Source organism: Propithecus coquereli, unplaced genomic scaffold (assembly GCF_000956105.1).
Source record: "Propithecus coquereli isolate 6110/MARCELLA unplaced genomic scaffold, Pcoq_1.0 Scaffold12, whole genome shotgun sequence".
NCBI classification, from domain to species: domain Eukaryota; kingdom Metazoa; phylum Chordata; class Mammalia; order Primates; family Indriidae; genus Propithecus; species Propithecus coquereli.
In genome coordinates, this window is record NW_012136080.1 from 10,457,203 (window position 1) to 10,480,093 (window position 22,891).

Sequence of the window (22,891 nt, forward strand, 5' to 3'; positions counted from 1 at the left end):
TCTCTGGGACTCTGGGATCTGCAGACACAGGCCTGGGCTCCTGCAGGGCCAAAGGCCAGGACCTCCCAACTCATATCTTTCTGCTGAGCATGTCCCTGTGCGTGGACCTGTGCCTGCCTCCCCCACCTCCTTCCTAGCCTCCTTGCAGGCACCTCTCCGAACCCCATGCTCTGTAAGAGAAATGGCTACTTCTCAAAACATGGGTGAATCTGGCTGGAAATCCAAGGCCATCCAAAGTCTTTTATCCTTCATGTAAAGGCTTTAAGCCTCTATTTTCTGGGGAAAAAAAATCTGTTGCTTTTGGCTGCTTTTTAAGAGGAAAGTGAGGGTCCTTCTGTCACACCAACCCTCCCCAGAGCTTCCTGGCTTGGTGGCTTCCAGGGCTCCTGCCTGCTTCTGGCCTGGGCATGGCTGTGGGGTTCAAAGACCCCACAGACAGGGCCATCGCCTCTGTGAGGACAGACTGATGCCTGGGAACTCTGGGCAATGCTCTGTGAGCCAATGGTCCGGGCAGACCCTCAGAGGGACTGCAAGAGGGAGGGGCAGGGCCTGGGCCTATGCTGAGCGGCCTGACCGTGGCTCTCCTGTTCCTCAGGTGTCTGAAGGACGGCGTGGGGGACGTGTGCTTCGTTAGGCACCTGACGGTGTTCGGTGAGTGCTGGACAAAGACCATGTGGGCCCCACCCTAGCCAGAGTGAAAAATTTCCTGGCATCTAGAGATGAGTGAAGATCTTTAATGCCACAGGAGACTTTTTGTACAGACGCTTCTGTTACAGTTGTCCCCCTTATCTGCGACTTCCCTGTCCGAGGTCAACTGCAGTCCAAAAATATTACATCGCTACTCTTGTGCTTTGGGGCCATTACTAAGGAAAATAAAGGTTACTGAAGTACAAGCACTGCCACCCCGGAACAGTCGATCTGATCACAGAGATGGCTACAAAGTGACTAAGGGGCAGGTAGTGGAGACAGCATAGAGACGCTGGGCAAAGGGAGGATTCACATCCTGGGGTCGGGACAGAGCAGGATGGCATGAGCTCTCATCATGCTTCTCAGAACAGCATGAATTTAAAACTTATGAATCGTTTACTTCTGGCATTTTCCATGTATGTCACAATACCTACGTCATTCACCTCGCTTCTGCTCATCAAGTAGGCATTCTATTATTACCACAAGAAGAAGGGTGAGTACAGTACGATAAGATATTTAGAGAGAGAAACCACTTATACAACTTTTATTACAGTATATTATTATAATTGTCCTATTTTATTATTAGTTGTCATTAATTTATTACTATGCCTAATTTATAAATCAGACTTCATCATAGGTATGTACATATAGGAAAAAACATAATGTATATAGGATTTGTTACTATCCAAGGTTTCAGGCATCTACTGGGGGTCTTGGAACGTATCCTCCACAGATAAGGAGGGGTCTACTGTATTTGTACCTTGTTTAGTGCTCAATTTGTTTCACCTATAAATCTACTAAACAAATTTTATGAATATTTAAATAATACTAACCAATTGTTCTGTTTCTAATAAAACAGAACAAGTTTTAATAATCAATTCTGTCAGTCATTGAAATGTCAATTTCAAATTTAATCATACTCTCCTGAACCTTTCATTATAAATGTCTCCTAAATGCTCCAAACAAGTCCAGCAAAACACAAATTACTGTAAGTATTTCAGTATTTATTAGCAAATTTACAATAGAATATGTTGCAAAAGCATTATTGCCATGGACAAAATTATGTATTTCTTCTTTACTTTTATATTTGGGGGGAAAAAACTCAAACCCTTCCAGAGTTTTTGACAATTTACCATAAAGAAACAAACACAGTAGGATTTCAGACAAGTTGAGGTTACAGATTCTGGGTTTTATGACCAATTAAATTTCCATCAGATACAGAACACACTTGTACTGTTCAAACACGTTTAAAACCCACATGTAAATTCACTGTACAAGCTCATTTTTAAAACAAATATGTGCTATCTCAAGGAGAATGCTAAGTTCTCACTTTTCGCAGGGGTCTCAGCTCCTTACCACCTAGTGTCTTTCTCTAATGTGAAACATGATTTCAGTGTCCTTTGTCCCCTTGTCCAGCATTCACAATTCACTGTCTCTTCATTATCACACATTGCCCTGGTTTGTTAGCATTTTGGCAATTGACACATGTCTTTTTATCAAGAATTTTAATGAGCGGGGTCGCCTACGGGTCTTGTCTCCCAGAATCGAGCCATTCTAAATAATTAATATCCCTGCTCTGTGGAAGGAAGATTGTCCCAGTCCATCCTGATTTAACTTGCCAAAAGCCACTTGTCTGCTATTATGTAAGATCCCCTATTGCTTTTTTAGGAGAATTGTATGAGGGACCATCCTCTGGGCTTTAGAGTGACAAAGAGACTGGGGAGAGAGCCATGGTCCACCTGCTGCCACCACCGCTGGGCTCTTGAGTGTCTGAAGTGGAAGTTATTTCTTTCTTAAGCCATTAGGTCGTACTGATTTGTTTAATCTAACACTACTAAGTCATTTGAAATTTTTTCTTTTACTGTAAGGATTTAAAATGTATTTTCTCTATGGCACACTGAATTAAAATTGTAACCACTCATAGGAACCATAATTGTAATTTTCCTTTTTCAATACGAGACTGTATAATATTAACCACAAAGACCTGTAGTAGTTTGCTAGGACTACCGTAACAAAGTACCACAAACTGCATGGTTTAAGCAACAGAAATGTATTGTCTCACAGTTCTGGAGGCTTGAATTCCAAGATCAAGGTGTTGGCAGGGTTCGTTCCTTCTGAGGGCTGTGAGGGAGAATCTATTCCATGCCTCTCTCTACTAGTTTCGGAAGATTTGTGAGCAATATTTGATGTCCCTTGACCTGTAGACACGTCATGGCAATCTCTGCCTTCGTGTTCACATGGCATTCCCCCTGTGTGCGTGTCGGTCTGTGTCCAAATTTCCAACAGTCATACTGGATTGGGGGCCCACCCTATTCCAGTATGACCTCGTCTTAACTAATCACATCTGCAAGGACCCTATTTCCAAATAAGGTCACATTCTGAATTACTGGGGGTTAGGACTTCAGCATATGAATTTGTTGAACCCATAATGCTTTCTAATACTTAGATGATGGGAACCAAGAGCCTGTTTTCCTAGAGGGCAATTTTGGTCCTTCTTTATACCTGCAGAGTGCTCTGACTGGGCCTTGAGGTCATCCTGCCATCCCTCAATCCTTTTGCTACCTTTCCCCAACAGGCTCTGCCTTGGGGGAATGTGGCCCCTTTAGTGGGGGACCTAGGCTGTGCTAGCATGGCAGTGTGTCAGCCCCAGACTAGCTGAGACTTTGACAAGTTACCTTAAGTCTCTGGGTCTCAGTTTCCTCATCTGTAAAATGGGATAATCATGTTACTGGCCTCCCCCAGCTGTTGTGAGGATGAGAGGAGACAGCCTGGAGAGCCCTCAGCACAGTCTTTGGTGGCCGTGAGTTCTCAGCACACCTTTGCTGCCACATTCCCATCAGCAGAGCCACAGAGAAGGGTTGAGGGTGGTTCCTGAGGGCCCTGGGCCAGGCACATTGCCCAGTCCTGTGTCTACCTGTGAGCTGGGTTTCACTCTCAAGGCCTCTCTCTGGTCCTTATCTGTAGAGAATGAGTTTGGAAAAGATTCTTTCTCAGTCCCCTTCAGGTCACAGTGAGAAGGGGGCTCATCTTAACTATGGCTCATGGCTCTTCCTGCACTCGGCTCACCTGGGCTTCCCCCACAGAGAACCTGGCAAACAAGGCCGACAGGGACCAGTATGAGCTGCTCTGCCTGGACAACACCCGGAAGCCAGTGGATGAATACAAGGACTGCTACTTGGCCAAGGTCCCTTCTCACGCTGTTGTGGCCCGAAGTGTGGACGGCAAGGAGGACTTGATCTGGGAGCTTCTCAACCAGGCCCAGGTATCCCATCAGACAAAGATTTTAAACCACTCACAGACGAGTACTGAAGACGTACAGATTTTCAGATGGAATCGCATTACCTTGAGGACATGGATCGTGTCGTTTGTGGAGGACAGAGGGACTAATTTGCAGGGTGTATCTGGGAAGATTTCTGGGCCCTGCCTGGGCAGTAAGCTGTGTGCACCCTAAGGAAGTATGGGAGTTTGCCAGGCAGGGCAGCAGGCAACCTTTCAAACAGGGCCACTGCAAAAGCTGAAATAGGCAGACATTTGAAAGACCACGTGGGTAGGCGCTGCCGTAAGCTACATCAGGAATGGCTTTGGGCCAGTCAGCTGAAGTCATAGGCAAAGGGCCCTTTGTTTTCTTGGAGGCCAGAAAGGAGAAGAGGCTGTGTGATGTCCCACAGCTGGTCCTCCAGTGGCAGGCCTGGAGCAAGGGGAGAGGAGCCCAGGAGGCCTGACCTGCAGCCCACCGTGCTGGGTCACCAACCCTTCAGGATGAAGACCACCATAGCCCCTCGGGGCCATCCAACAGCCAGGGTGAGGCAGCCTTCGCTGAGTGCCCATGGGAACACAGAGCATCAGGCACATTGGAGGGGGGCAGGTGCCTGGAACATGGCGGCCCCACAGCCCTTTGCGCAGACCTGGGGGGCAGCCCCTGGCAGCTTCCCTGAGACCACACAAGGCAGGCAAACTGGAATTTGAGTAAAGCATTCCCTGGAGAGACTGGAGAACACCGTGAGCCACAGAGATGCTGAGGACCTTGGCCACTGTTCTCGCTCTCAGGCGCTCATGTTTCTCGCTTTCTGTCTCCCTTGTCTGGTTTGGGGTTTTGTTTAACCTTTACCACTATGCCAGCCTCCATCCTTCACTGTTTCCTTTATTCTTTGAACAGGAACATTTTGGAAAAGACAAGTCATCAGAATTTCAGCTCTTTGGCTCTCCTCATGGGAAGGATCTGCTGTTTACTGATGCCACCCATGGGTTTCTAAGGGTCCCACCCAAGATGGATGCCAAGCTGTACCTGGGATATGAGTATTTTCCTAACACTCAGCGTCCAAAGATAGGTATGTGAGGTCCTGGGAGGGACCTGGCCAGCTTGGGCCACAGGGCAGGCAGGGCCATCAGTTGAGGCTTTCCCGGTAGCTGAGCCTCACCCACACTTTATTGGCCTGCAGAGCCCAAGGGAGCTACTAACTGCATTGGGCTGATGAGGGGTTTTCTGCCAAGCTGGGAGAAAGGCCTAATTTCTGTGATTACAAAAAGGGTTTTGAAGACCTTCATATTATAGATAACTTCAAGTAATGATGACTCTGGCTCCTTTGTGTTAACTGGGGTCATCCCAACCAGGCCAGGCCTATTTGACAGGAAAATAGTCTGTCCTAAACTGAAGTGGGAATGTGGCCACCACCATCAGGAGGAGAACTAGAATTCCAGAGGATTTTAGTCTGGCTCCTTCCTTCCATGGGATCCCTATGGTTCATTCCTTCCTTCCTTCCTGCTTCTATTCCCTCCCCCCAACTCCCCATTCAGTCAACCAATAGTTATTGGGCATCTACCAAAGGGCAGCCGCTGCATTAGACATGGGCGTATGGTGGGGAGCAAAGACACTGGGGAAGGAGAGGGCAAGCAGACCCACCCAGAACCGAACACGTGGCCCCCAACTGGGGCATGCTGCTGGGACAGGGAGCCCAGCCCTGTAAGAGAATACCCCACAAGGCCCTGAGCTGGGCTGGGCCCAGAGAGGTTTTCCCAGAGAGGAGATGCCTGAGGAGGTGAGGTCAGGAGGGAGGAGGAGCTCTGCCTTCACTGCTCTTTCTGACAACATGTCGCCTCTGCTGCTGTCCATGAGGGCCCCACTGGACAGCCACCCTGTGGCCAGGGGCACTAAACCCCAGATCCATCTGGGCTTCCTTTGGATCCCCAGATGCCCAGAAGGTGCGGTGGTGTGCTGTGGGCCACCTTGAGAGGTCCAAATGTGACGAGTGGAGTGCAGTGAGCGGGGGTGCCCTAGAGTGCACCACGGAGGAGACCACTGAGGACTGCATCGCCGCCATCATGGTAGGAGGGCCCTGCTTCCATGGCTGGGCTCAGCCACTCACACACGCAGTGCTTCCACGGAGTCTGGCACTGGAGACCCCCTTCTCAGATGCCACCTTGTCAGCCTCTGTGCTAAGACCTGTCCCCACCTCACACACCCCACAGGCCCCTCCAGCTCAGGGCTGGGCAGAAACACAGAGCCAGCCCAGACCCAGACTCCTTGGGGGCTCAGCTCTGGAGTGGGAGCTTGGAGGAGTACCCTGCCTAGGAGCCAGGGGAAGTGGGGTGACATTCCAAGATGTGGTCAGGGCCACTATGGATTGTGAAAGCAGATCAACCTTTTTAGTCTTTGAATTGTAAGTTTAATCTTTTTCTGATTATAAAAATATTACAATAAATAAATCACTAAAAATAAACAAAATCATTCATAACTTCACTCAGAGATCATTATCGCATGATTTCTGAGTGATGAAGTTGTGTGGTTATTAACTTTCCATTTTTCTATGAGCAGATACTATTTTTGTGATTAGGAAAAAATAAATTTTTAAATAAATGACTTAAAAATGAACAAACTTAAAAAATTATACACTATATAACAAGTTTTTTTTTAATTTGAAAAGATCCTCATATTGGTAAATCTCCCTGGCACCAATCCATAAGATTTAGATCTAATGGTTATACAATTTCCTAAAGTTGTCAGTTGTAAGCATTAAATGAATTTGAGTGCTTATAACATTGCCTGGTGTAAGCAAGCAGTCAATAAATGTTAGCTATAGTTATTATTCCTTTAAATCTTGAGCACATTGGTGCACTTTCTTAAGTAACGAAACATTTGTTTAAAACACATTTTTAATGGCTGCGTAATATTCCACCAAGTGTTTCTGCCTCAATTTATTTAACCAATTTCTGCATGTCTCCATTTGAGTTATTTCCAAATTCTTTGCTATTATAGATAATGTGGTATTGAAAATCTTTGTATCTATAACTGCCAATATTTCTGAGTGTATCTTTAATATTAATGATAGCTACTATTTCTAGAGTTACGGTGTGCCACACATGTGTATGAGCTCTTAATTGCATTACTCATTTAATCCTCATGGTAAGCCTATGAGGTATCATTTTTACCCAATTTATGAATGAAAAAATATATATAGCATAGTATTTAGGGATGTGTGCTTTGGAGTAATCAGATCCCAGAGGTCATGTGGAATAGTGGTTACAAGCAGAAGTCAAGGAATTAAACTGCCTATCTATTGGACATATTATTTAATCTCTCTAGGCTGCAGCTTACTAATTTGTAAAAGGGGAAATTATAGTACCTATCTTCTTTGAGAATGTGAGGGATATGTGAGGTAAACACTATAAAGTGTTCAGAAAGAAGCCTGGCACATGACCAGGGCTTAGTAAGTTGTTGCTGCTATAATTGATGTTTTTAGATTTCTAGAAAGGCAATTAACAGCTCAAAAGCAAAGAGTGTGTATATGTATGTTTTTGTCTTGATGATCTTATCTATGATTATAGGTATACATTTTTTGTTCTGTTGTGAGAACAGATTAAAATTGATTAAAATGAGAAGTTAACTATTAATGAATTATTTAGAGAAATCAATTATTTATTAAAAATATTTGTTGTACTGGGACACTGAGTACAGTGCTAGTGCAATTAAGGGAACAGATTTGAACTCCATCATCTGGAAGAAAATGTGTTCCATAGAAACAGATTAAATACATTTCCTGAGTCTGGCCATAAGGATCATGGAGTTGAGTGATAATGGTCACAAAGAAGGTGTGGTTAGGGCATGTCCAGGACTCAGCGTGGGCACTGAGAGAACATAGATGTCCAGGGAGCATGACCTGGGTTGGGTGCTTGCTTGTTCCTGGGTCAACAGGCCAAAAGCATGTCCAGTTTTCTAAACCCTGTGTTTACATGGCAGAAGCTTTGGGTAACCCATGATTTGGTTAATCATGAGGACATGTGACATGAAGCCAACAAGATGGAAACCTCTGAGAGTCAGAGGGACAGGAGACAGCCTTGCTGTGATGCTATCCATTTGTTTCTTAACTTTAGAAAGAAGAAGCTGATGCCGTTAGCTTAGATGGAGGATTCATCTACATAGCAGGCAAGTGTGGTTTGGTGCCTGTCCTGGCAGAGAACTACGGTAAGTGGAGGGGAGAGCCACTCTGTGTTTTATTCCCCCTGGGCCATGGACATAGAAAGATAAGGAAATAATTTAGTGCAGTGTTGAGACAATAACTATTGTTGGAGTATAGGGAGTGGTAGATAAAGTCCCACTTCCCCAGAGTCAGAACCAATTAAAATGTAGACAGAGAAGTTAGGTAGAAAGAGATCAAAATAACACCTTTATGTCTGATGTAGTGATATTGGAGAGCCTGGTGTAGAGCTGGCATCGGGCTTGCCAAATTGCTTGTCAGAGTTGCCCACTAATTCAGGGGACCCTGCCTGTTGGCTTACCCCATGACTCAGGGCAAAGTCAAATGCATTTTGTTATAAGTGAGAGGATCTAAACTACCCTCTCCCTATTCTCCTCAATAAAGGAAGAAGGGACTGAGCCACATGTGCTTAGATCCTTTCACCAAATTTACTAGTCATTAACTCACTCCAGCTGCACTGGGTGGTTGAGGGGGTGAGGCCACAAGGTCATGTTCTCTAGTGAGGATCCATCCACATGGAAGAATTAAGCCAGGGGAAAAGAGGATTTCCCTACTACCATTTATTACACCTCAGCTGCTATGTTATCCTTCAACACAAAACAACTATGTGAGGTAAATGGAGGTGTCTCCATTTTACAGATGTAAAAAGTGAGCCTTAGGAAAGTCAAGGGATGTGATGAAGATAGAATAAAAACTGAATCCAGATCTTGCCGACTCCATGGACTGGGTTCTTTCCCTCCAACATAGCAAGAATATAATGATTGCCTTCCACAGTCTAGGGCTCTGAAGGAGAGATGAACATCAGGTTGACTTACACAGCTAATGCAAAAGGGTCTTTGCCAAGATCTGCAATGGTCTCTGTCCCTCCCTCCTTCAGTGGGCATCTCATTTTCTTTCTCTGCATCTTCCCGAATATTGGGGAGATTCTGGGATGAAACCTAATGTTTAAATAGCAAAAAGCAGAGGGAGAGGGGATAAAATGGGCCTGTGGAACCCACTGATAACCATGACAAACTGCTTAGTTAGTGCTTCTTCTCATTTTGTTCTTGACCATTGGGACTGAGAAGCTCATGACTTTGGGTGGAGTAACGTGAGTTTAATGCCATGTATCTTGATTGTTTTTTTTTTTTCCTTTTAGAGCCTAGGAGTACTGGGTCTAAGTGTGTGAATACACCTGTGGAAGGTGAGTCAGAATCAGTAACTGGGGCGCAAAGGTACAGACTCATTGCTGGGGAGATAATGAGGAAAGCCTTAGGAACAAACAAAAATTAGTAGAGGTGGGAAATAAAAAAATAACATTTAATTGCTAAGATGCGAATCTGTCCTGAAGCTGTAATAATATTTGTGGGATACTTAACAGTTAACAGAGGTGAAAACCAGGTGCTTACTTGAGTTTAGGGTTTCTTATTAGTCAGGAGAGCTGGGGAAGGTGAGGGGGTTTGAAGTGCCATAGCACAAGGAGCATCATGTGGTCTCGGTCCCCTCCTGAGCACTGGGTCACAGAGGCGCTGTACCACCCACCCTCCACTAAGGCTGCCAGAGTGCAAAGCTGAGGCCTGGCTTCCCTGCTCACCTGCAGCAACTCCCCTGCATGCACGACAGAACCTAAGCCCTGGAATACACTGGAGCTCACCCCTCTCTGCTTTCATGGCTAAGGAGTCTTCTCTGAATTGTGTCTTCAACCCCAATCCTAAGAGCCAGCCTTTCATTAGCCATGTATTCTATCCTGATCATTTATGGTCAGAAACAACCCTAACTGTTTCAAGAGTAGTTGAAATTCCTAGGAACTGCAAAGGTATGCAAATGTAGATCAACAGAATGCTTAGAAGACAGTTCAGACACTGGCAGCATGGCTGACTATGACGGAGAAGGTTCCATCTGAGTAGAGATGGAGAGGGCAAACCACAAAGTCACACACACACGGGCAAAGATGGACGATGATGATCAACACCACAGGTGCAGAAAGAGTTACAGCGAAGGAAGGCACTGTAACATCGTTGGCTACTGAACCGGTGCAATGAGCACCGTCTGGTAGGCAACCGGTCCTGCTCCTGCACCAGCAACGCTGCTGGGAACCCTCTGTGAGCTGCCCTGCCCATTCCTTATGCACAAAATGCTCAGGTCAGCACATCTGATACCCCTCATGAAGGGGTATCGCCACCTGGGATGGGTTTCACTGTCTCTATTTAACTGAGGAGAAATTTAGGCTTCTAGATTCTAAGTGACTTGTCTGAGGCCATTTAGGAAGGAACTACAAGGCAGGTCCTCCACATGCTGTGTTGACTCCCAACTTTTCCAGCTTGAATATGTAGAGACCTGATCTACAATACTGGGAGTGTGTGTGTGTGTGTGTGTGTGTGTGGTGGTGAGCCACATTGTCTTCTAATTCTAAAGATTTATGATTCTAATATTATCTCCAGTTTGCAATCCATGCCTTACTCAACAAGCACAATTCAGTTATATAATATTGGGACAGGAATAAATGGAATATTAATGGTATTCTCATTAGAATCAGGAGAAAGGCAAGAATACCCTCTCCCACCAAAGGTATTTGGTACCATTTTAGAAGTGAATGCAGTGAGATAAGAAAAAGAATTGGTGTTTTTTTTAAAATTGGAAAAGGGAAGAGAGATTAAATTATTATTATTAGAAAATATTATGGTAAACCTAGAAAAATCAGAGACTAAACGTTAAAAAAGAAGTCATTAAAGCTCTTTCTTTTGAACTTCTATTCAACAGAAATACTTAAGCAAGTGCATACTCACATGTAAAAAGATCCATATGGATAAGTGGTCTGTAGTCGGGCAAAAATGGGTCACAATGTAAATGCCGACCAGTAGGAAGATTGTAAAATACCACGCATCCATACAATAGGACATAGCTTAGATTCGACCAACACGGAATGAGATAGCCATGTCTATTTCTACCGAATCAGAAAGGCGTCCACAATATATTATTGAGGAGGAATAAAATAACTCGCAGAAAAGAATGCGTAGCAGGATTCTGTTGAAAAAGTACGGAGTGTATGTAAATATATGTGGGTCTACGTATGTAGACGTGTCTGGGGACCAGTAGTGTGAGTCTTTTTGGCCCAACACCTAATACTAATAGCTACTGGGAGGGTCCTCTGCTAGAGTAAGATGAGAAGTTCAAGATTCCCCCTGCCCCCCAGGGACAGTGGCAGGCAGGGGCTAGCAGAAGCAGTTTGGAATACATTTTCAGAGGGTCCTGGAGGTATTAAAATTGTATCTTGGCACTCCTTCCAATAATATGTGTGTAATTTATAATGTATATATTTATAAATATGTATATTGTGTATATATATGCATATATATTCTAAATATATAGTCTATAAGTATATATATATAAATGTACAGGGTTTTTTTCCTGAAAGACCATACTTGCTGCCAGCTGAGTCTTCTCTGAGATGGCCTTGCTATTTGCTTGAAAGGATAGGCAAGTCTGGTGTGGTGGCTCACACCTGCAATCCCAGCTACTCAGGAGGCTGAGGCAGGAGGGTCCCTTGAGGCCAGGAATTCAAGACCAATGTGGGGAACATAGTGAGATCATGTCTATAAATTTTAAAAAAATTTAGCTGAATGCAGTTGTGGTGCCCATGGTCCCAGCTACTCGGGAGATTGAGGCAGGAGGATCACTTGAGCCTAGGAGATCGTGTTCAGCCTAGGGTGATATAGTGAGACCCCACCTCAAAATACATACATGCATACATACATACTTGCCAGGCAGAGAACATCAGTGAGGGATCAGTGAAGAAATGAAGCACTATTTTAAGCAGGAAGAGATTTAATATAGTGAGTTAAATGTTAACAAAAAGTGGACACTGGGTTCCTAGAATAACTCCCACCCGGAACGAAACAGAACTGACTCCCTAGAAGAGCGACTACATCCAAGACCTCCACTAGTACAGTGAGTCTGAGACACAGCCTGTCACTGTGGTCCAGGGACAGGAAGCCAGAACTGATTAGAGGCTGTTCCTGCTGCAATAGCCTCTAATTCCCTAGGATGAAGAAGGGTACTGGAGAAATGGACAGGGACCTAACATTTCCAGGACTTTGTTTCCTAGAAGAAAAGAGGGGAAGGGGAAGGCAAAGGACCCCTGTGTCACTTCCACCTTCCAAATCTCACACACCCTAATTTACATTAAGAACATAGCTGCCAGAAAAGATTGGAAGTGTAGTTTCCACGTCTCCAGCCAGAAGAGGGATGGAAATGGAGAATGCCAATTCACATTATCCACCATACAGAGAGGCCATCGAATGGCCTGGTGCAGGAGGCTGGTCAGATCCCACTTGATCCTCCACCCTTCCTCCTCCTCCCTCTACCCCCAACTGAAAAAGAAGAAATTGCATCTTATTATCTCTATTGCAAGGTTATTTTGTCGTGGCTGTGGTTAAGAAATCAGATGCTGATGTCACCTGGAACTCTCTTCGAGGCAAGAAGTCCTGCCACACTGCAGTTGGCACTTCGGCAGGCTGGAACATCCCCATGGGTTTAATATACAATCAAACCGGGTCCTGTAAATTTGGTGAGTGTGTTCTGGGAGGAGTTATGGCAGTCCCTTCGTTTTGCCTGTGCCTGGGTAGGGAAAAAATTCAGTTCAATGAATGGCAAGAAATGCCATAAATGGGCGGTAGAGTGAAGAGTTTGACAGAAATTGTGGGTGAGCAGTACATCTGCTTGAACAGGTCCTCACCCCCTTGCTCCTGAGAGGAGAGCCTCGGCGCAAAGGGCAGATCTCCGGGAAATAGCCCTGTTCTGTACGTCTCACAAATGGCTCAGGGAACAAGCCTGGGGTTGCAAAGCAAGAGTGGGGTGCATGTGTGTGTGCACATGTGTGTGTGTGTGTGTGTGTGTGTGTGTGTGTGTGTGTATTGTTTTCACATATAAACTGAATTGGCTACCTTCTTAATTGAAAACCTTCCACTGGTAAGTCCTTGAGTGCTGTATCTTTCACATCCATCCTCATCTCTCTTAGATGCTCACATGAGTCATTTCAGCTGTGCTCTTGCCAATACCTAAGGGCTCCTGCTCCTCTGCTTTCCCCAGCCCTCTGACGAATCCCATCCCTGCATGAACCCCGTTACCTGCTCTCTTCTGCACCTGAGCAGGTGAACATGACTGGAGAACGTCCCAGGGCGGTGGAGCTGTTCATTTCACTGGAATGCTTCAGGCGCTGGCCTCGGTGGGCCCCCAACACTCACAAGTGCCCCCAGAGTATCTCTGCTCCACGTGTCACCCTTCCCAACAACTATCCTGTGTCCTGATTGTCCACACGTCTCAAACCCACGTCCACCTACCACCTTTCTCAGCAGATGACCTTGCCTGCACTGGCAAGAGACAACTGAAGCCATCAGAGAGGTGCCCCTCAATATCCCGCTGCTGCTGCCGAAGGCTGCGGGCCTCCCGAGGGCTGCATCTCCGCAGCCTCCTCCCTCCCCAGACAGTCCTCTGCTTACCCACACGTAGGTTCAGGTCACTCCCCTGCCCCCTCCACAGTCTCATACCCTCAGTTATTACGTCTCCCTCTGGTGTACCCAACAATTTCAGTGTGTAAACACACGCAATGTCTTCCTTCCTTAAAAATTCCCCCTCTCCCAACATTGTCCCCCAGCTCCTGCCTGCTCTCTCTCCTCCTCCCTACTGCCAGATGTGTCAAAGCATTGTCTGAACCATTGTCCGTGTTGCTCAGATGGGAAGACATGTTCCAGTTCTTTCCTCAATGACCTCCCAGCAGCATTTCCTCAAATCTCCCCAAAACGGTACTTCCTGCCCTCAAGGTCCCCTTTTCCCAACCTGGTTAAGAAATGTTTGAGTTGCTTCAAGCAGCTCTCTCCGCCCAATCTAAACCCAATCCTCAAGCACTTGCACCCATGCCTACGGCCTCAACTACCAACCACAGGAGTGCTGTGCATCTGGGCCGAGGCACACCGTAAGCACGAGGTGAACGTTGGCTGCTCTCGCTATTAATATTCTGTCTGTGTGTTGGTAACTGTCAAGTTCTTATCCCTAGCACAGATCTCTCCTTGACCTCCAGACTCGTGTATATTGAACTGCCTATTTGACATTTCTGGTTGGACATCTCAAAAGCACATTAAGCTCATGCTATCGAAAAACTGAATGCAACATCCCTGCCGAGCCTGGGCCTGTTCCAGATCTACCTAGCTTGGTGGAGCATCCCACAGTCCATCTACTCGCCCCTGCTGGAAGCCTCGCTGTCATCCTCCACACTCCCATCCGTCACCAGGATGTCAACCTCTCCTCCTTCGGCCTCTCTCCCTCCCCTTTGCTCCCCTCTAGTTTGAGCTGCCCTCATCTCTCTGGACGGCTGCAGTAGCCTGCCGCCTGAACTCCACATCCACCCTGCTTTCCATCCACCCCGCTGCCAGGCCGAACTGTGCAAAGTGCAGTTCTCACTGTCTCCTGCCCACTACCTCTGGCCCAGCATCGTCTAAAACCCTTCAGAGACTCCTCATTTCTCTAAAGATAAAGAACAAAATCTACACAATGGAGTAAAAGGTCACGTGTGGTCTGCACCCTTCCCCCTCCCCACCCACCACCTTCCTCTCTATGGTCCAGCCCCGATGGCCTCCAAGAAGCTCTCTGTGCCTTGCCCCTGCTCCCACCCAACACAGGCCTGTGCAGATGCTGGTCCCCATCTGGAAGGCTTTTCTCCCTCTACCTTTCACTTGAGTGACTCCTACTCACTCTTCATCTCCCGGCTTGAGGCTTCTCCCTGACTCCCAGGGCTGCAGAGGGTTCCTTTATCTGTAGGAATCGTATTCTTTTTTCCTAGAGCAAGGAGGGAAACACAAACGCACTGGTGGGTTACTGTCGCCCCATCGGCCACAGGTTTCAAGGGCAGGGGCTGTGCCTGATCTCCTAGAGCTCACTGTAGGGCTTGGCAGCTGTGCCTCCGCGGGCCCTTCCTGGACTTGAAGCCAAGATGGTAAACCTTGTAAAGACGGACAAGGGCGGCAGAGGTCAGAGAACATGTGGTATAGGTTCAACCAGCCAGGACTTCCATTTTGTCCACTCGCTTAGGGTTAAATTCTGCACCCACACTTTGACACCACTGCCCTGAGCTGGGGCAGGGTGGACTTCTGTGAGCTCACACACCCTTTCTCCAACTTGAGTCAGTTTCTTTTACTTTGCTCCAGCTGAAACCTTTTTTTAATTCCATAAAGTTCTGTTAATGATGTGTTACTAAATAACTAAATGTGTCTTTACAGGCTTCAGGCAATTTTAGGGACAAAATCTGAGGCTTTCTTGCTAACACAGGCAGGAAGAGCTGACCTCTGGCTGTCCTTCCTCGCAGATGAGTTCTTCAGCAGCAGCTGTGCCCCCGGGTCTAAACCGGACTGCCCTCTCTGTGCTCTGTGTAATGGCAGCAGCGACCCCGCACACACATGTGCTCCCAGCAGCCGCGAGAGATACTACGGCTCCAGTGGGGCTTTCAGGCAAGCAGTTTCTCTTTGCACCAACCCAGTGAACTTCTTGTTCTCTCACTTTTTTCATCATCCCAGCATCTGGGTGCTGCATTTAGAAAGAGCCAGAATTAGGAACCAGAACCACTGCAAATTCCTATTTTATCTACTTATCTTGTTTCCTGTCTCTTTTCTCCAATAAAATGAGTAAGACCCTTTTGGTTGCAAGTGAGAAAACCTCACGTGAAGCAGCTTATGCCAAGGGGATATTTCAACAGATGGTCTGGAATCTCCCTCCTTGTGAGGGCTAACACCTGAGCCTAAGGAGCCAGCCAAGATGGCTTAAGGGTAGTGTTACCAGATAAAATTCAGGATTTACAGTTAAATCAGAATTCCAGGGAGACAATGAGTGATTTGTCAGTATGAGGCAACACACCCTTTCTCCTGTCTGTCTCTCTCTGCACATCTCCATTTTTCTCTTTCCCTGCAGGGTGGTTTTCTGTCTCGTAGTCTACATGGTGGGAAGTGTTTACGCCCAGCAGCCCCAGTGTCATTACAGCTCGTCAGTTATAAAGAGCAGTCAAACACAGACCATAGCATGGTAGTTCTCAGGAAAGGCGATTGTCAGCCAGTCTGGGTGAAAGTTTCTTGTCTCCAAAACTCATTCAGTGAAGTCATATTGTAAAGTGACGGCTGCCTCTACTACAACCAAGTGGACTGAGGGGGGCTGGGTGGGAGGAGTCAATTCTCAAAAAATTAACAATGTTTGGGAACCAAATGAGAGCCAAGAATTTTTTTTAAAAAATGATACAAAGGTAATTTTGCTTTCCTAGATACAAAAATTACAATACTCAAATTACAAAAATCAATGCAGCATGGTTTAAGTGCAAGAATGACAAATAAGTGGAAGACAATAGAGTTGCAAGAGAGTCATGAACATAGAACAGTTTGGTCTATAACAAAGGTGACATCTCAAATCACTGGGGAAGGAATGAACTTGAGAGAGCAAATAATACGAGTACTGAGAGCTGGCCCCTGGATCTGGTGACCCTGGCAGGAGCTCATTTAATAATGCCTTGGTCCTGGAAGCTGGACCAGCCAGGGCCAGGAGACTGGTGGGAAGGCTGAGTGAGGATGACCTCTTTAGGTGTTTCAATGAGAGGGGTAGAGAGGTCTCTTCCTGCAGGGCAGTGTGGGATCAAAGCAGGACTTATTGTCTTTTTTTTTTTTTGTAAAGAAAAGTCACATGAATGCTGATTAAAAGAGTCCAGCAAACAGGGACAGGTTACAATTACATGAGAGAAAGAGTATAACTACCGCAGAAAGTTGCAGGGCAGGGCTGGGATGCAGAGACCCAGGAGAGAGACCTTCCCTCCTTTGTGCCTGGACAGCAGAAGAGAGCCCTGGGGACTGGCTGGCCGATCTGACAGAAGAATGCTGAGAGAAAGCCCCTTAATGACCTCTGTGTGTTCTCCAGGAAGCAAGAGCACATGTCATGGTGTGTGAGCGTTGGGAGGTGGATGTGGACAGGCAGAGGTTTGTGGAAAGTGGGGAAACGTTTTGAAGCTATCGCTCTTCAGAGTGGGGAGGTGGCTGTCTGGGCAGTGGTCCTCACACATGAGCACAGGTCAGAGTGTCCTGGAGGGCTGGTTAAGGCACAGATTCCTGGGCCCCACCTCCAGAGTTCCTGACCCAGCAGGTCTGGGTGCAGCCCAGGAATCTGCACTTCTAACAAGTGTCCGGCTGATGTCGATATTGCTGGTCCCTAGCCTACAACTTTGAGAACCATTGGTCTAGAACAGAGAAAGGAAGGCAAGAACACCAAGGTGAAGTTAAGGATCAGGAAGATTTCTTTCTGTCTACCTTGTCCTGTGACAGATGATCACGCTCATTTAGGAGTGGGATTCTATGAAGTGGGCACAAAGGAAAGAGGTAGAGAGCTTAGGAAGCTTGAATGGGAGTGATTGACCCTAGCTAGGTATAGAGGGACCTGAAGATAGGAGAGAGAGAAAACTGGAGATGCTGCTGACAATTACTAGCCATTTCAAACTGACACAATGTCACAAAACTGATTTTTAATGTGCTCAACATTTCTCATAAAGAATGCACCTTGGACACAGAGAAACATGTTTCATGGGATAAAGGGTGAACAAATGTTTAGTGATGTATATTCACTTTTATTAATACTGCATAGACATATGAGTGTGATAAAACTACAAAATCACATCTTCCATGCTGATTTTAATCTCTGATGTTGTGAGTTTTGATCCAACCAGAGAGTCATCCCTGTTAATATTAACATAGAACACACATACTGCCTCTGGAGAAATTGATCAACATTTAAAGGACAGACCCGAACAATGATTATGCATAATAGAAATAAGTAGGCAGTTTTCTCTTCCTATTACATTCCCCCTGTAATTCGCAGGGATAGCGTGGGCCTTGCAGGTGTTGTGTGGAAGTGTTGGGCCAGCGTGAAAGGGGTGGGAGCCTCCGTGTCTCCCGCTCAGTTTCTCCCCCTCCCGCTCCTGCTTATCCTCCTTGCTGACCTGCCCCTCACTCACTGTGCAGGTGTCTGGTGGAGAAGGGAGACGTGGCCTTTGTCAACCACCGCGCAGTCCTGCGGAACACTGACGGTACGTGCCCACGCCGTCCCGTCCTGTCTGGGGAAAGTCGAAGTCTCCCATGTAGAATCACCCCTCATTTAGGCAACTGGGGATTGTTAACTTTACTGGACTCTAGTGACTTAGGTCCCAACATTTTTAGTTTAGGGAATGAGAAAATTCTTCATGTCTGGTCAGACTCGATGGGGTTGGTTATCATTGACCATGAACCCACCTGACAAACACACAGAGACCACAGTACATAAGAGCTTGTTTGACTCTCCTGATTTGTTTTTTCTTTTCTCTTTTTTTTCTAATTTTCAAAATTATAAAAAAGAGATGGGGGTCTTATTCTTGCTCAGGCTGGTCTCGAACTCCTGAGCTCAAATGATCTGCCTGCCTCGGCCTCCCAGAGTGTTAGGATTACAGGTGTGAGCCACTGCACCCGGCCGACTCTCCTGATTTATAGACATTTTTATATACTCTGGATACAAGTTTTTGTCGGCCATATGTATTGAAAATATCCCTGTCTATGGTTTGCCTTTTCGTGTTTCTAATGGTGTCTTTCAGTGAATGAGTAGACATTCTTAATCTTAATATGGTTCAACTTGTCAATCTTTTCCTTTCTGGCTAGGGCTTTTTCAGGCCCGTTTAACAAATCTTTGCCTTTAACAGGATGGAAAAAACACTAGCCAGAAAGGTTTATGGATTTATGAGTCTATGAATTTTTCTCTTCTGTTTTATTTTAAAAGATTTATTCTTTTACTTATCTGTATCTCTGTGACTCTAGGCACTGGTGGTTGGTCACATTCCCCCAGTGAGGACCCCTTGACAAAATCCACCAGCTGTGGCTAATTCACCTTCTTTCTCTTCCCAGGACGGAACCATGAAGCGTGGGCTGAGGGTCTGAAGCAGGGCGACTTTGAGTTGTTGTGCCTTGATGGTACCAGGAAGCCTGTGGCCGAGGTTCAGAACTGCCACCTGGCTGTAGTGCCAAATCGTGCTGTGGTCTCGAGGAAAGACAAGGCAGATTTTGTTCGCAGAATACTCTTCAACCAACAGGTATGGGCACCCACGGCCTCCTTTCCCCACTCCTCCTCCCTCCCTCACGACTCAGTGCTCGGTTCACCCGTGGAGCTGCACAGACATACCTCAGCGCAGTCACATGTTCTCCCTGGGCAGTGGAACCTGATTCTCCCATCCCTGCTTCTGATTAAAGCAGAAAGCTGGTGGCTGTGTTCACTTCTTACTCTGGGGCTGTCTAGGATGTCACAGTGGACTGGGAAAACCTCAGACATGTGGGCATCCTAAGTGTTTTCCTGAGACCCACTCGACTCTGAGCAGATTCATGACACCTCTTGGGCTTGTGCAATTACTTCATGAGAGTTAATCCTTTCTCTCTTCCTCAGGCACAGAAGTAAGGGAGTTCAATCAGTGCTCTCCACACTAGGCAGAGCTGTATGTGGGAAAAGCAGAATAGAGATTATTCTAACTGACCTATGGATGGATCAAAATGTGTTTCCTCAACCTGGGCAGGCTGGGCACTGTCTTAGGCTTCGTGAAAGTTAAAAAGTCAACATTCAGACAACTTATGACCTCTACAGGCAGCCAGCACGGGCTGATCTTACAGAGTAGCAGGCTTCCTAGATCAAACAATCTTTAGAAAAACCCAAAGTTTTCTCTGCCTTTCGCACTAGCACACCCCATTCCTGGAGGTTCCCCAGTGAGAAATCCAAGTCTTAGCATATGCCACCCACACATCTCAGTTAAAGGACAGTGACCCAGGGAGTGCTGGTAAAATAAGAGGCTCTCAGTTGTGGACTTTTGAAGGGGCAAGTCCCACACAAGGGAAGCTGCCACCTTGGCCACAAGGGAAGTGACAAAGGAAGAGAGAGGAGAAGAAGGAAGAGATGGGAATGGCAGGGCGCCTGGGGCAGATCCAGAGAATAGAAGAGGCAAGACAGTGAGGGCTCCAGGCCACAGGAAGACATGCAAGTATGGCCCGGAAGGTTGAAAACCTCTGGCAGCGGTTGGTGAAATAGTAGTACAGTGGCAAACCTGGAACTGTTTCTATTTACCAGTTGCTTTACATACTTCCTCTCACTACTTGGTGCTATTATCCCCATTTACAAATGTGTAAACTGAGGTTCACTGAGCTCAGAAGAGAATTTTCCTGGAGTCACACAACAAGGAAAAGACAGGGCCAGGATTTAAACCCAGAGACCATGCTTTTTGCCACCTTACCTCAGTGTCTCCTGAACTGTTGCTGTGTCCCAGGTTTCCCAGGGGCTGGAACTGAGCAATTCAACAGACTCAGGTCTTCCCTGGAAGAATACACAAGCCTGGGCTTCCTGGAGCTCAGGGTCACTCACTGTCTGTATGTCTGACACAGGAGCTGTTTGGAAGAAACGGATTTGAATGTGCAATGTTCCAGCTGTTTGAATCCTCAAACAAGGACCTGCTGTTCAGTGATGACACGGAATGTTTGGCCAATCTTCAAGACAAAACAACTTATGAAAAATACCTAGGGCCGGGGTATCTCATAGCTATTGCTAACTTTAGACCATGCTTAACCTCTGGTAAGTAGAATGAAACACCAAGGAGAAACAACATGGGGGGCAAGGCAAACAAGTTTGTAGCAAGGACTATGTGTGCCAAACCCTGGGCCAGTGCTGATGGCAACACAAAGAAGTGGAGGCTTCGCTCCTTGCCTGGAAGGAGGATTCAGACTCACCGATGGGGTGGCTCAATTAGATCACAGTATAAGACACTATCAGAAAAAAGGCCAAATCATTTGAAGGAGATGGGGAGTGCAATAGAACTTGATACTATTCAGAAATTGAACTTGTTTTCATGTGTATTTCCATTTTTGCTAATAAAGTGAAAATGTACACATTTTCACTTCAATGTAGGAAGAGAGCTGGGGAAATGACACGTATATGCCACCCACAGGTGACCAATTTTCAATGATTTTAAGTGAAATGTATAAATAATATTAATGGAAACAAAACGTAGTTAGCACTATAGTAGGCCCTTTCTAGCTATTTATATCTTAGGATGGCATAGCTGCCTCAAAAAGAAATAAGTTGAGGAAATAAAATTACAGGTGGGATAATCAAATTGTCGGGAGTGTGCCTGAATTTTTATCGAATTATATCATGTGTTGGAGATGATGAGAGCAGCAGGAGAGGAAAATGCAGGTATTTAAGGGAAGCACTTATATCAGTTAGGAAAGAGAACGTGTGTGTGTGTGCATGTGTGTGTAAAAAAATCTTTATCCACTACCACTTAACTTGTAGAAAATAGGAACAGAACTGTGTGTAGTAAGCACTGGCAGTGCCTAAAGGTCTTTCTCTTATGTTGTGCTTCACAGATCTTCTGGATGCCTGCACATTCCACAGAAATTAACCGATCAAAGTGGGCAACCACACAGATGCTGGGAGCCTCAAGTAGGGCGGGTCCACATTCTGACTTGTCTTCGTGTGGATCTGCTTACCATGAATTATCTTTGCAATTCTACGCTGTAACTCATGGAGAAATCAAAATGAATAAAATTTATTGTGTCTTCTCAGAAAACCTCATTAAATGATCTCAGAGTTTTTGGAAAAATACTATTTTTTATACTAGAATTGTACTTCTGAATTGAATATCTATGAAATTGTACCTTTTTTGAGAACTCTACAAGATGAGCTCAATTTCCCTCCCTAAACTTTATTTTACCCAAGAGTCAAGTCATTTAAATATAATTTAAGCATTTAAGTCATTTAAATATAATTTAATCTGTCTGGAGAAAGTCTGAGTGGTAATTACAAGGGTGAAAAAAGCATCAGTGTGTGCAGTACCAAGGATTTACACAATAAAAAGAAAGGATAAGGAATAGTTTTATATATTTTAAAAATATACTTCAACACTTAAAAAATTAATAATGTCAAGTGGAATCAAACTCTCAGTTCAGATTAATTGTAAAATATTAAAATTACTGCAAAAATCCAATTCTACTACTCTTTTACAGTCAACTTCTGAAAGTGTGATATACACTCATTTCTTTGTTAAATCAGTTTCTTATCAGAGATTTTGCAGTATCTATTACTACCATAGTTGCAACCTGTGGTAGTGCCTCAATAAACGTTGAGTGGGAAACTAGGTTACATATTGTTAAAAGTCATATTTATGAGTGTGGACTTCCGCTTCTGCCCCTGAAAGAATAACCCATACAGGACTGACTCTCTTTCCATAAACAAATAAAAACCTGGATGAAATATATGAAACAACTGTTTCCAAACATTGGACAATAGTAGTGCAGGACAAGGATCCCTGAAATAAGGTAAGCAAAAGAGGTGAGCAGATGAAGACCCTACTTACTGCCTACAGGAAATTTCCAGATCCTGGTACAGGGTACCCAGGAGAGCCCACAACATTGAGTTGAGGAAACAGAGATAGAAACTTGGGGAGCCCAAATGGCCAGAATCTGTGGGGTTGAGTATCAGAAGGGATGAAACTTTGCAGAGAAAACCCTCCAGAGATCTGTATAGGAGTGTCCTTGGGTCTTTGGCCGAATGCTAATCTGCATGGTGTGTTAATACAATGAAATTGAAATCCTTGAGGCTGGGCAAAGAATAACTGTGAGAGACCTATGAGCTGAACAATTCCCAGAGCTCACATGGGCCCCCGAATTGTTCAAGTT

The 22,891-nt window shown here is 45.6% G+C and overlaps 1 protein-coding gene across 1 annotated transcript in view; it reads left to right on the top strand.

The window, feature by feature from the left end:
- Nucleotides 1-21,788, top strand: part of TF (transferrin) — a 32,709-nt gene extending 10,921 nt beyond the window's left edge. The window contains exons 6-17 of the mRNA XM_012664067.1: nt 596-651; nt 3,771-3,949; nt 4,844-5,015; nt 5,876-6,009; nt 8,056-8,146; nt 9,298-9,342; nt 12,550-12,705; nt 15,496-15,637; nt 18,176-18,240; nt 19,085-19,269; nt 20,600-20,786; nt 21,581-21,788. Of these exons, the coding sequence (XP_012519521.1) occupies nt 596-651; nt 3,771-3,949; nt 4,844-5,015; nt 5,876-6,009; nt 8,056-8,146; nt 9,298-9,342; nt 12,550-12,705; nt 15,496-15,637; nt 18,176-18,240; nt 19,085-19,269; nt 20,600-20,786; nt 21,581-21,615 (1,447 nt within the window). The 3' untranslated portion in view covers nt 21,616-21,788. The remainder of the gene's footprint in view (nt 1-595; nt 652-3,770; nt 3,950-4,843; nt 5,016-5,875; nt 6,010-8,055; nt 8,147-9,297; nt 9,343-12,549; nt 12,706-15,495; nt 15,638-18,175; nt 18,241-19,084; nt 19,270-20,599; nt 20,787-21,580) is intronic.
- The last annotated feature ends 1,103 nt before the right edge of the window (nt 21,789-22,891 follow it).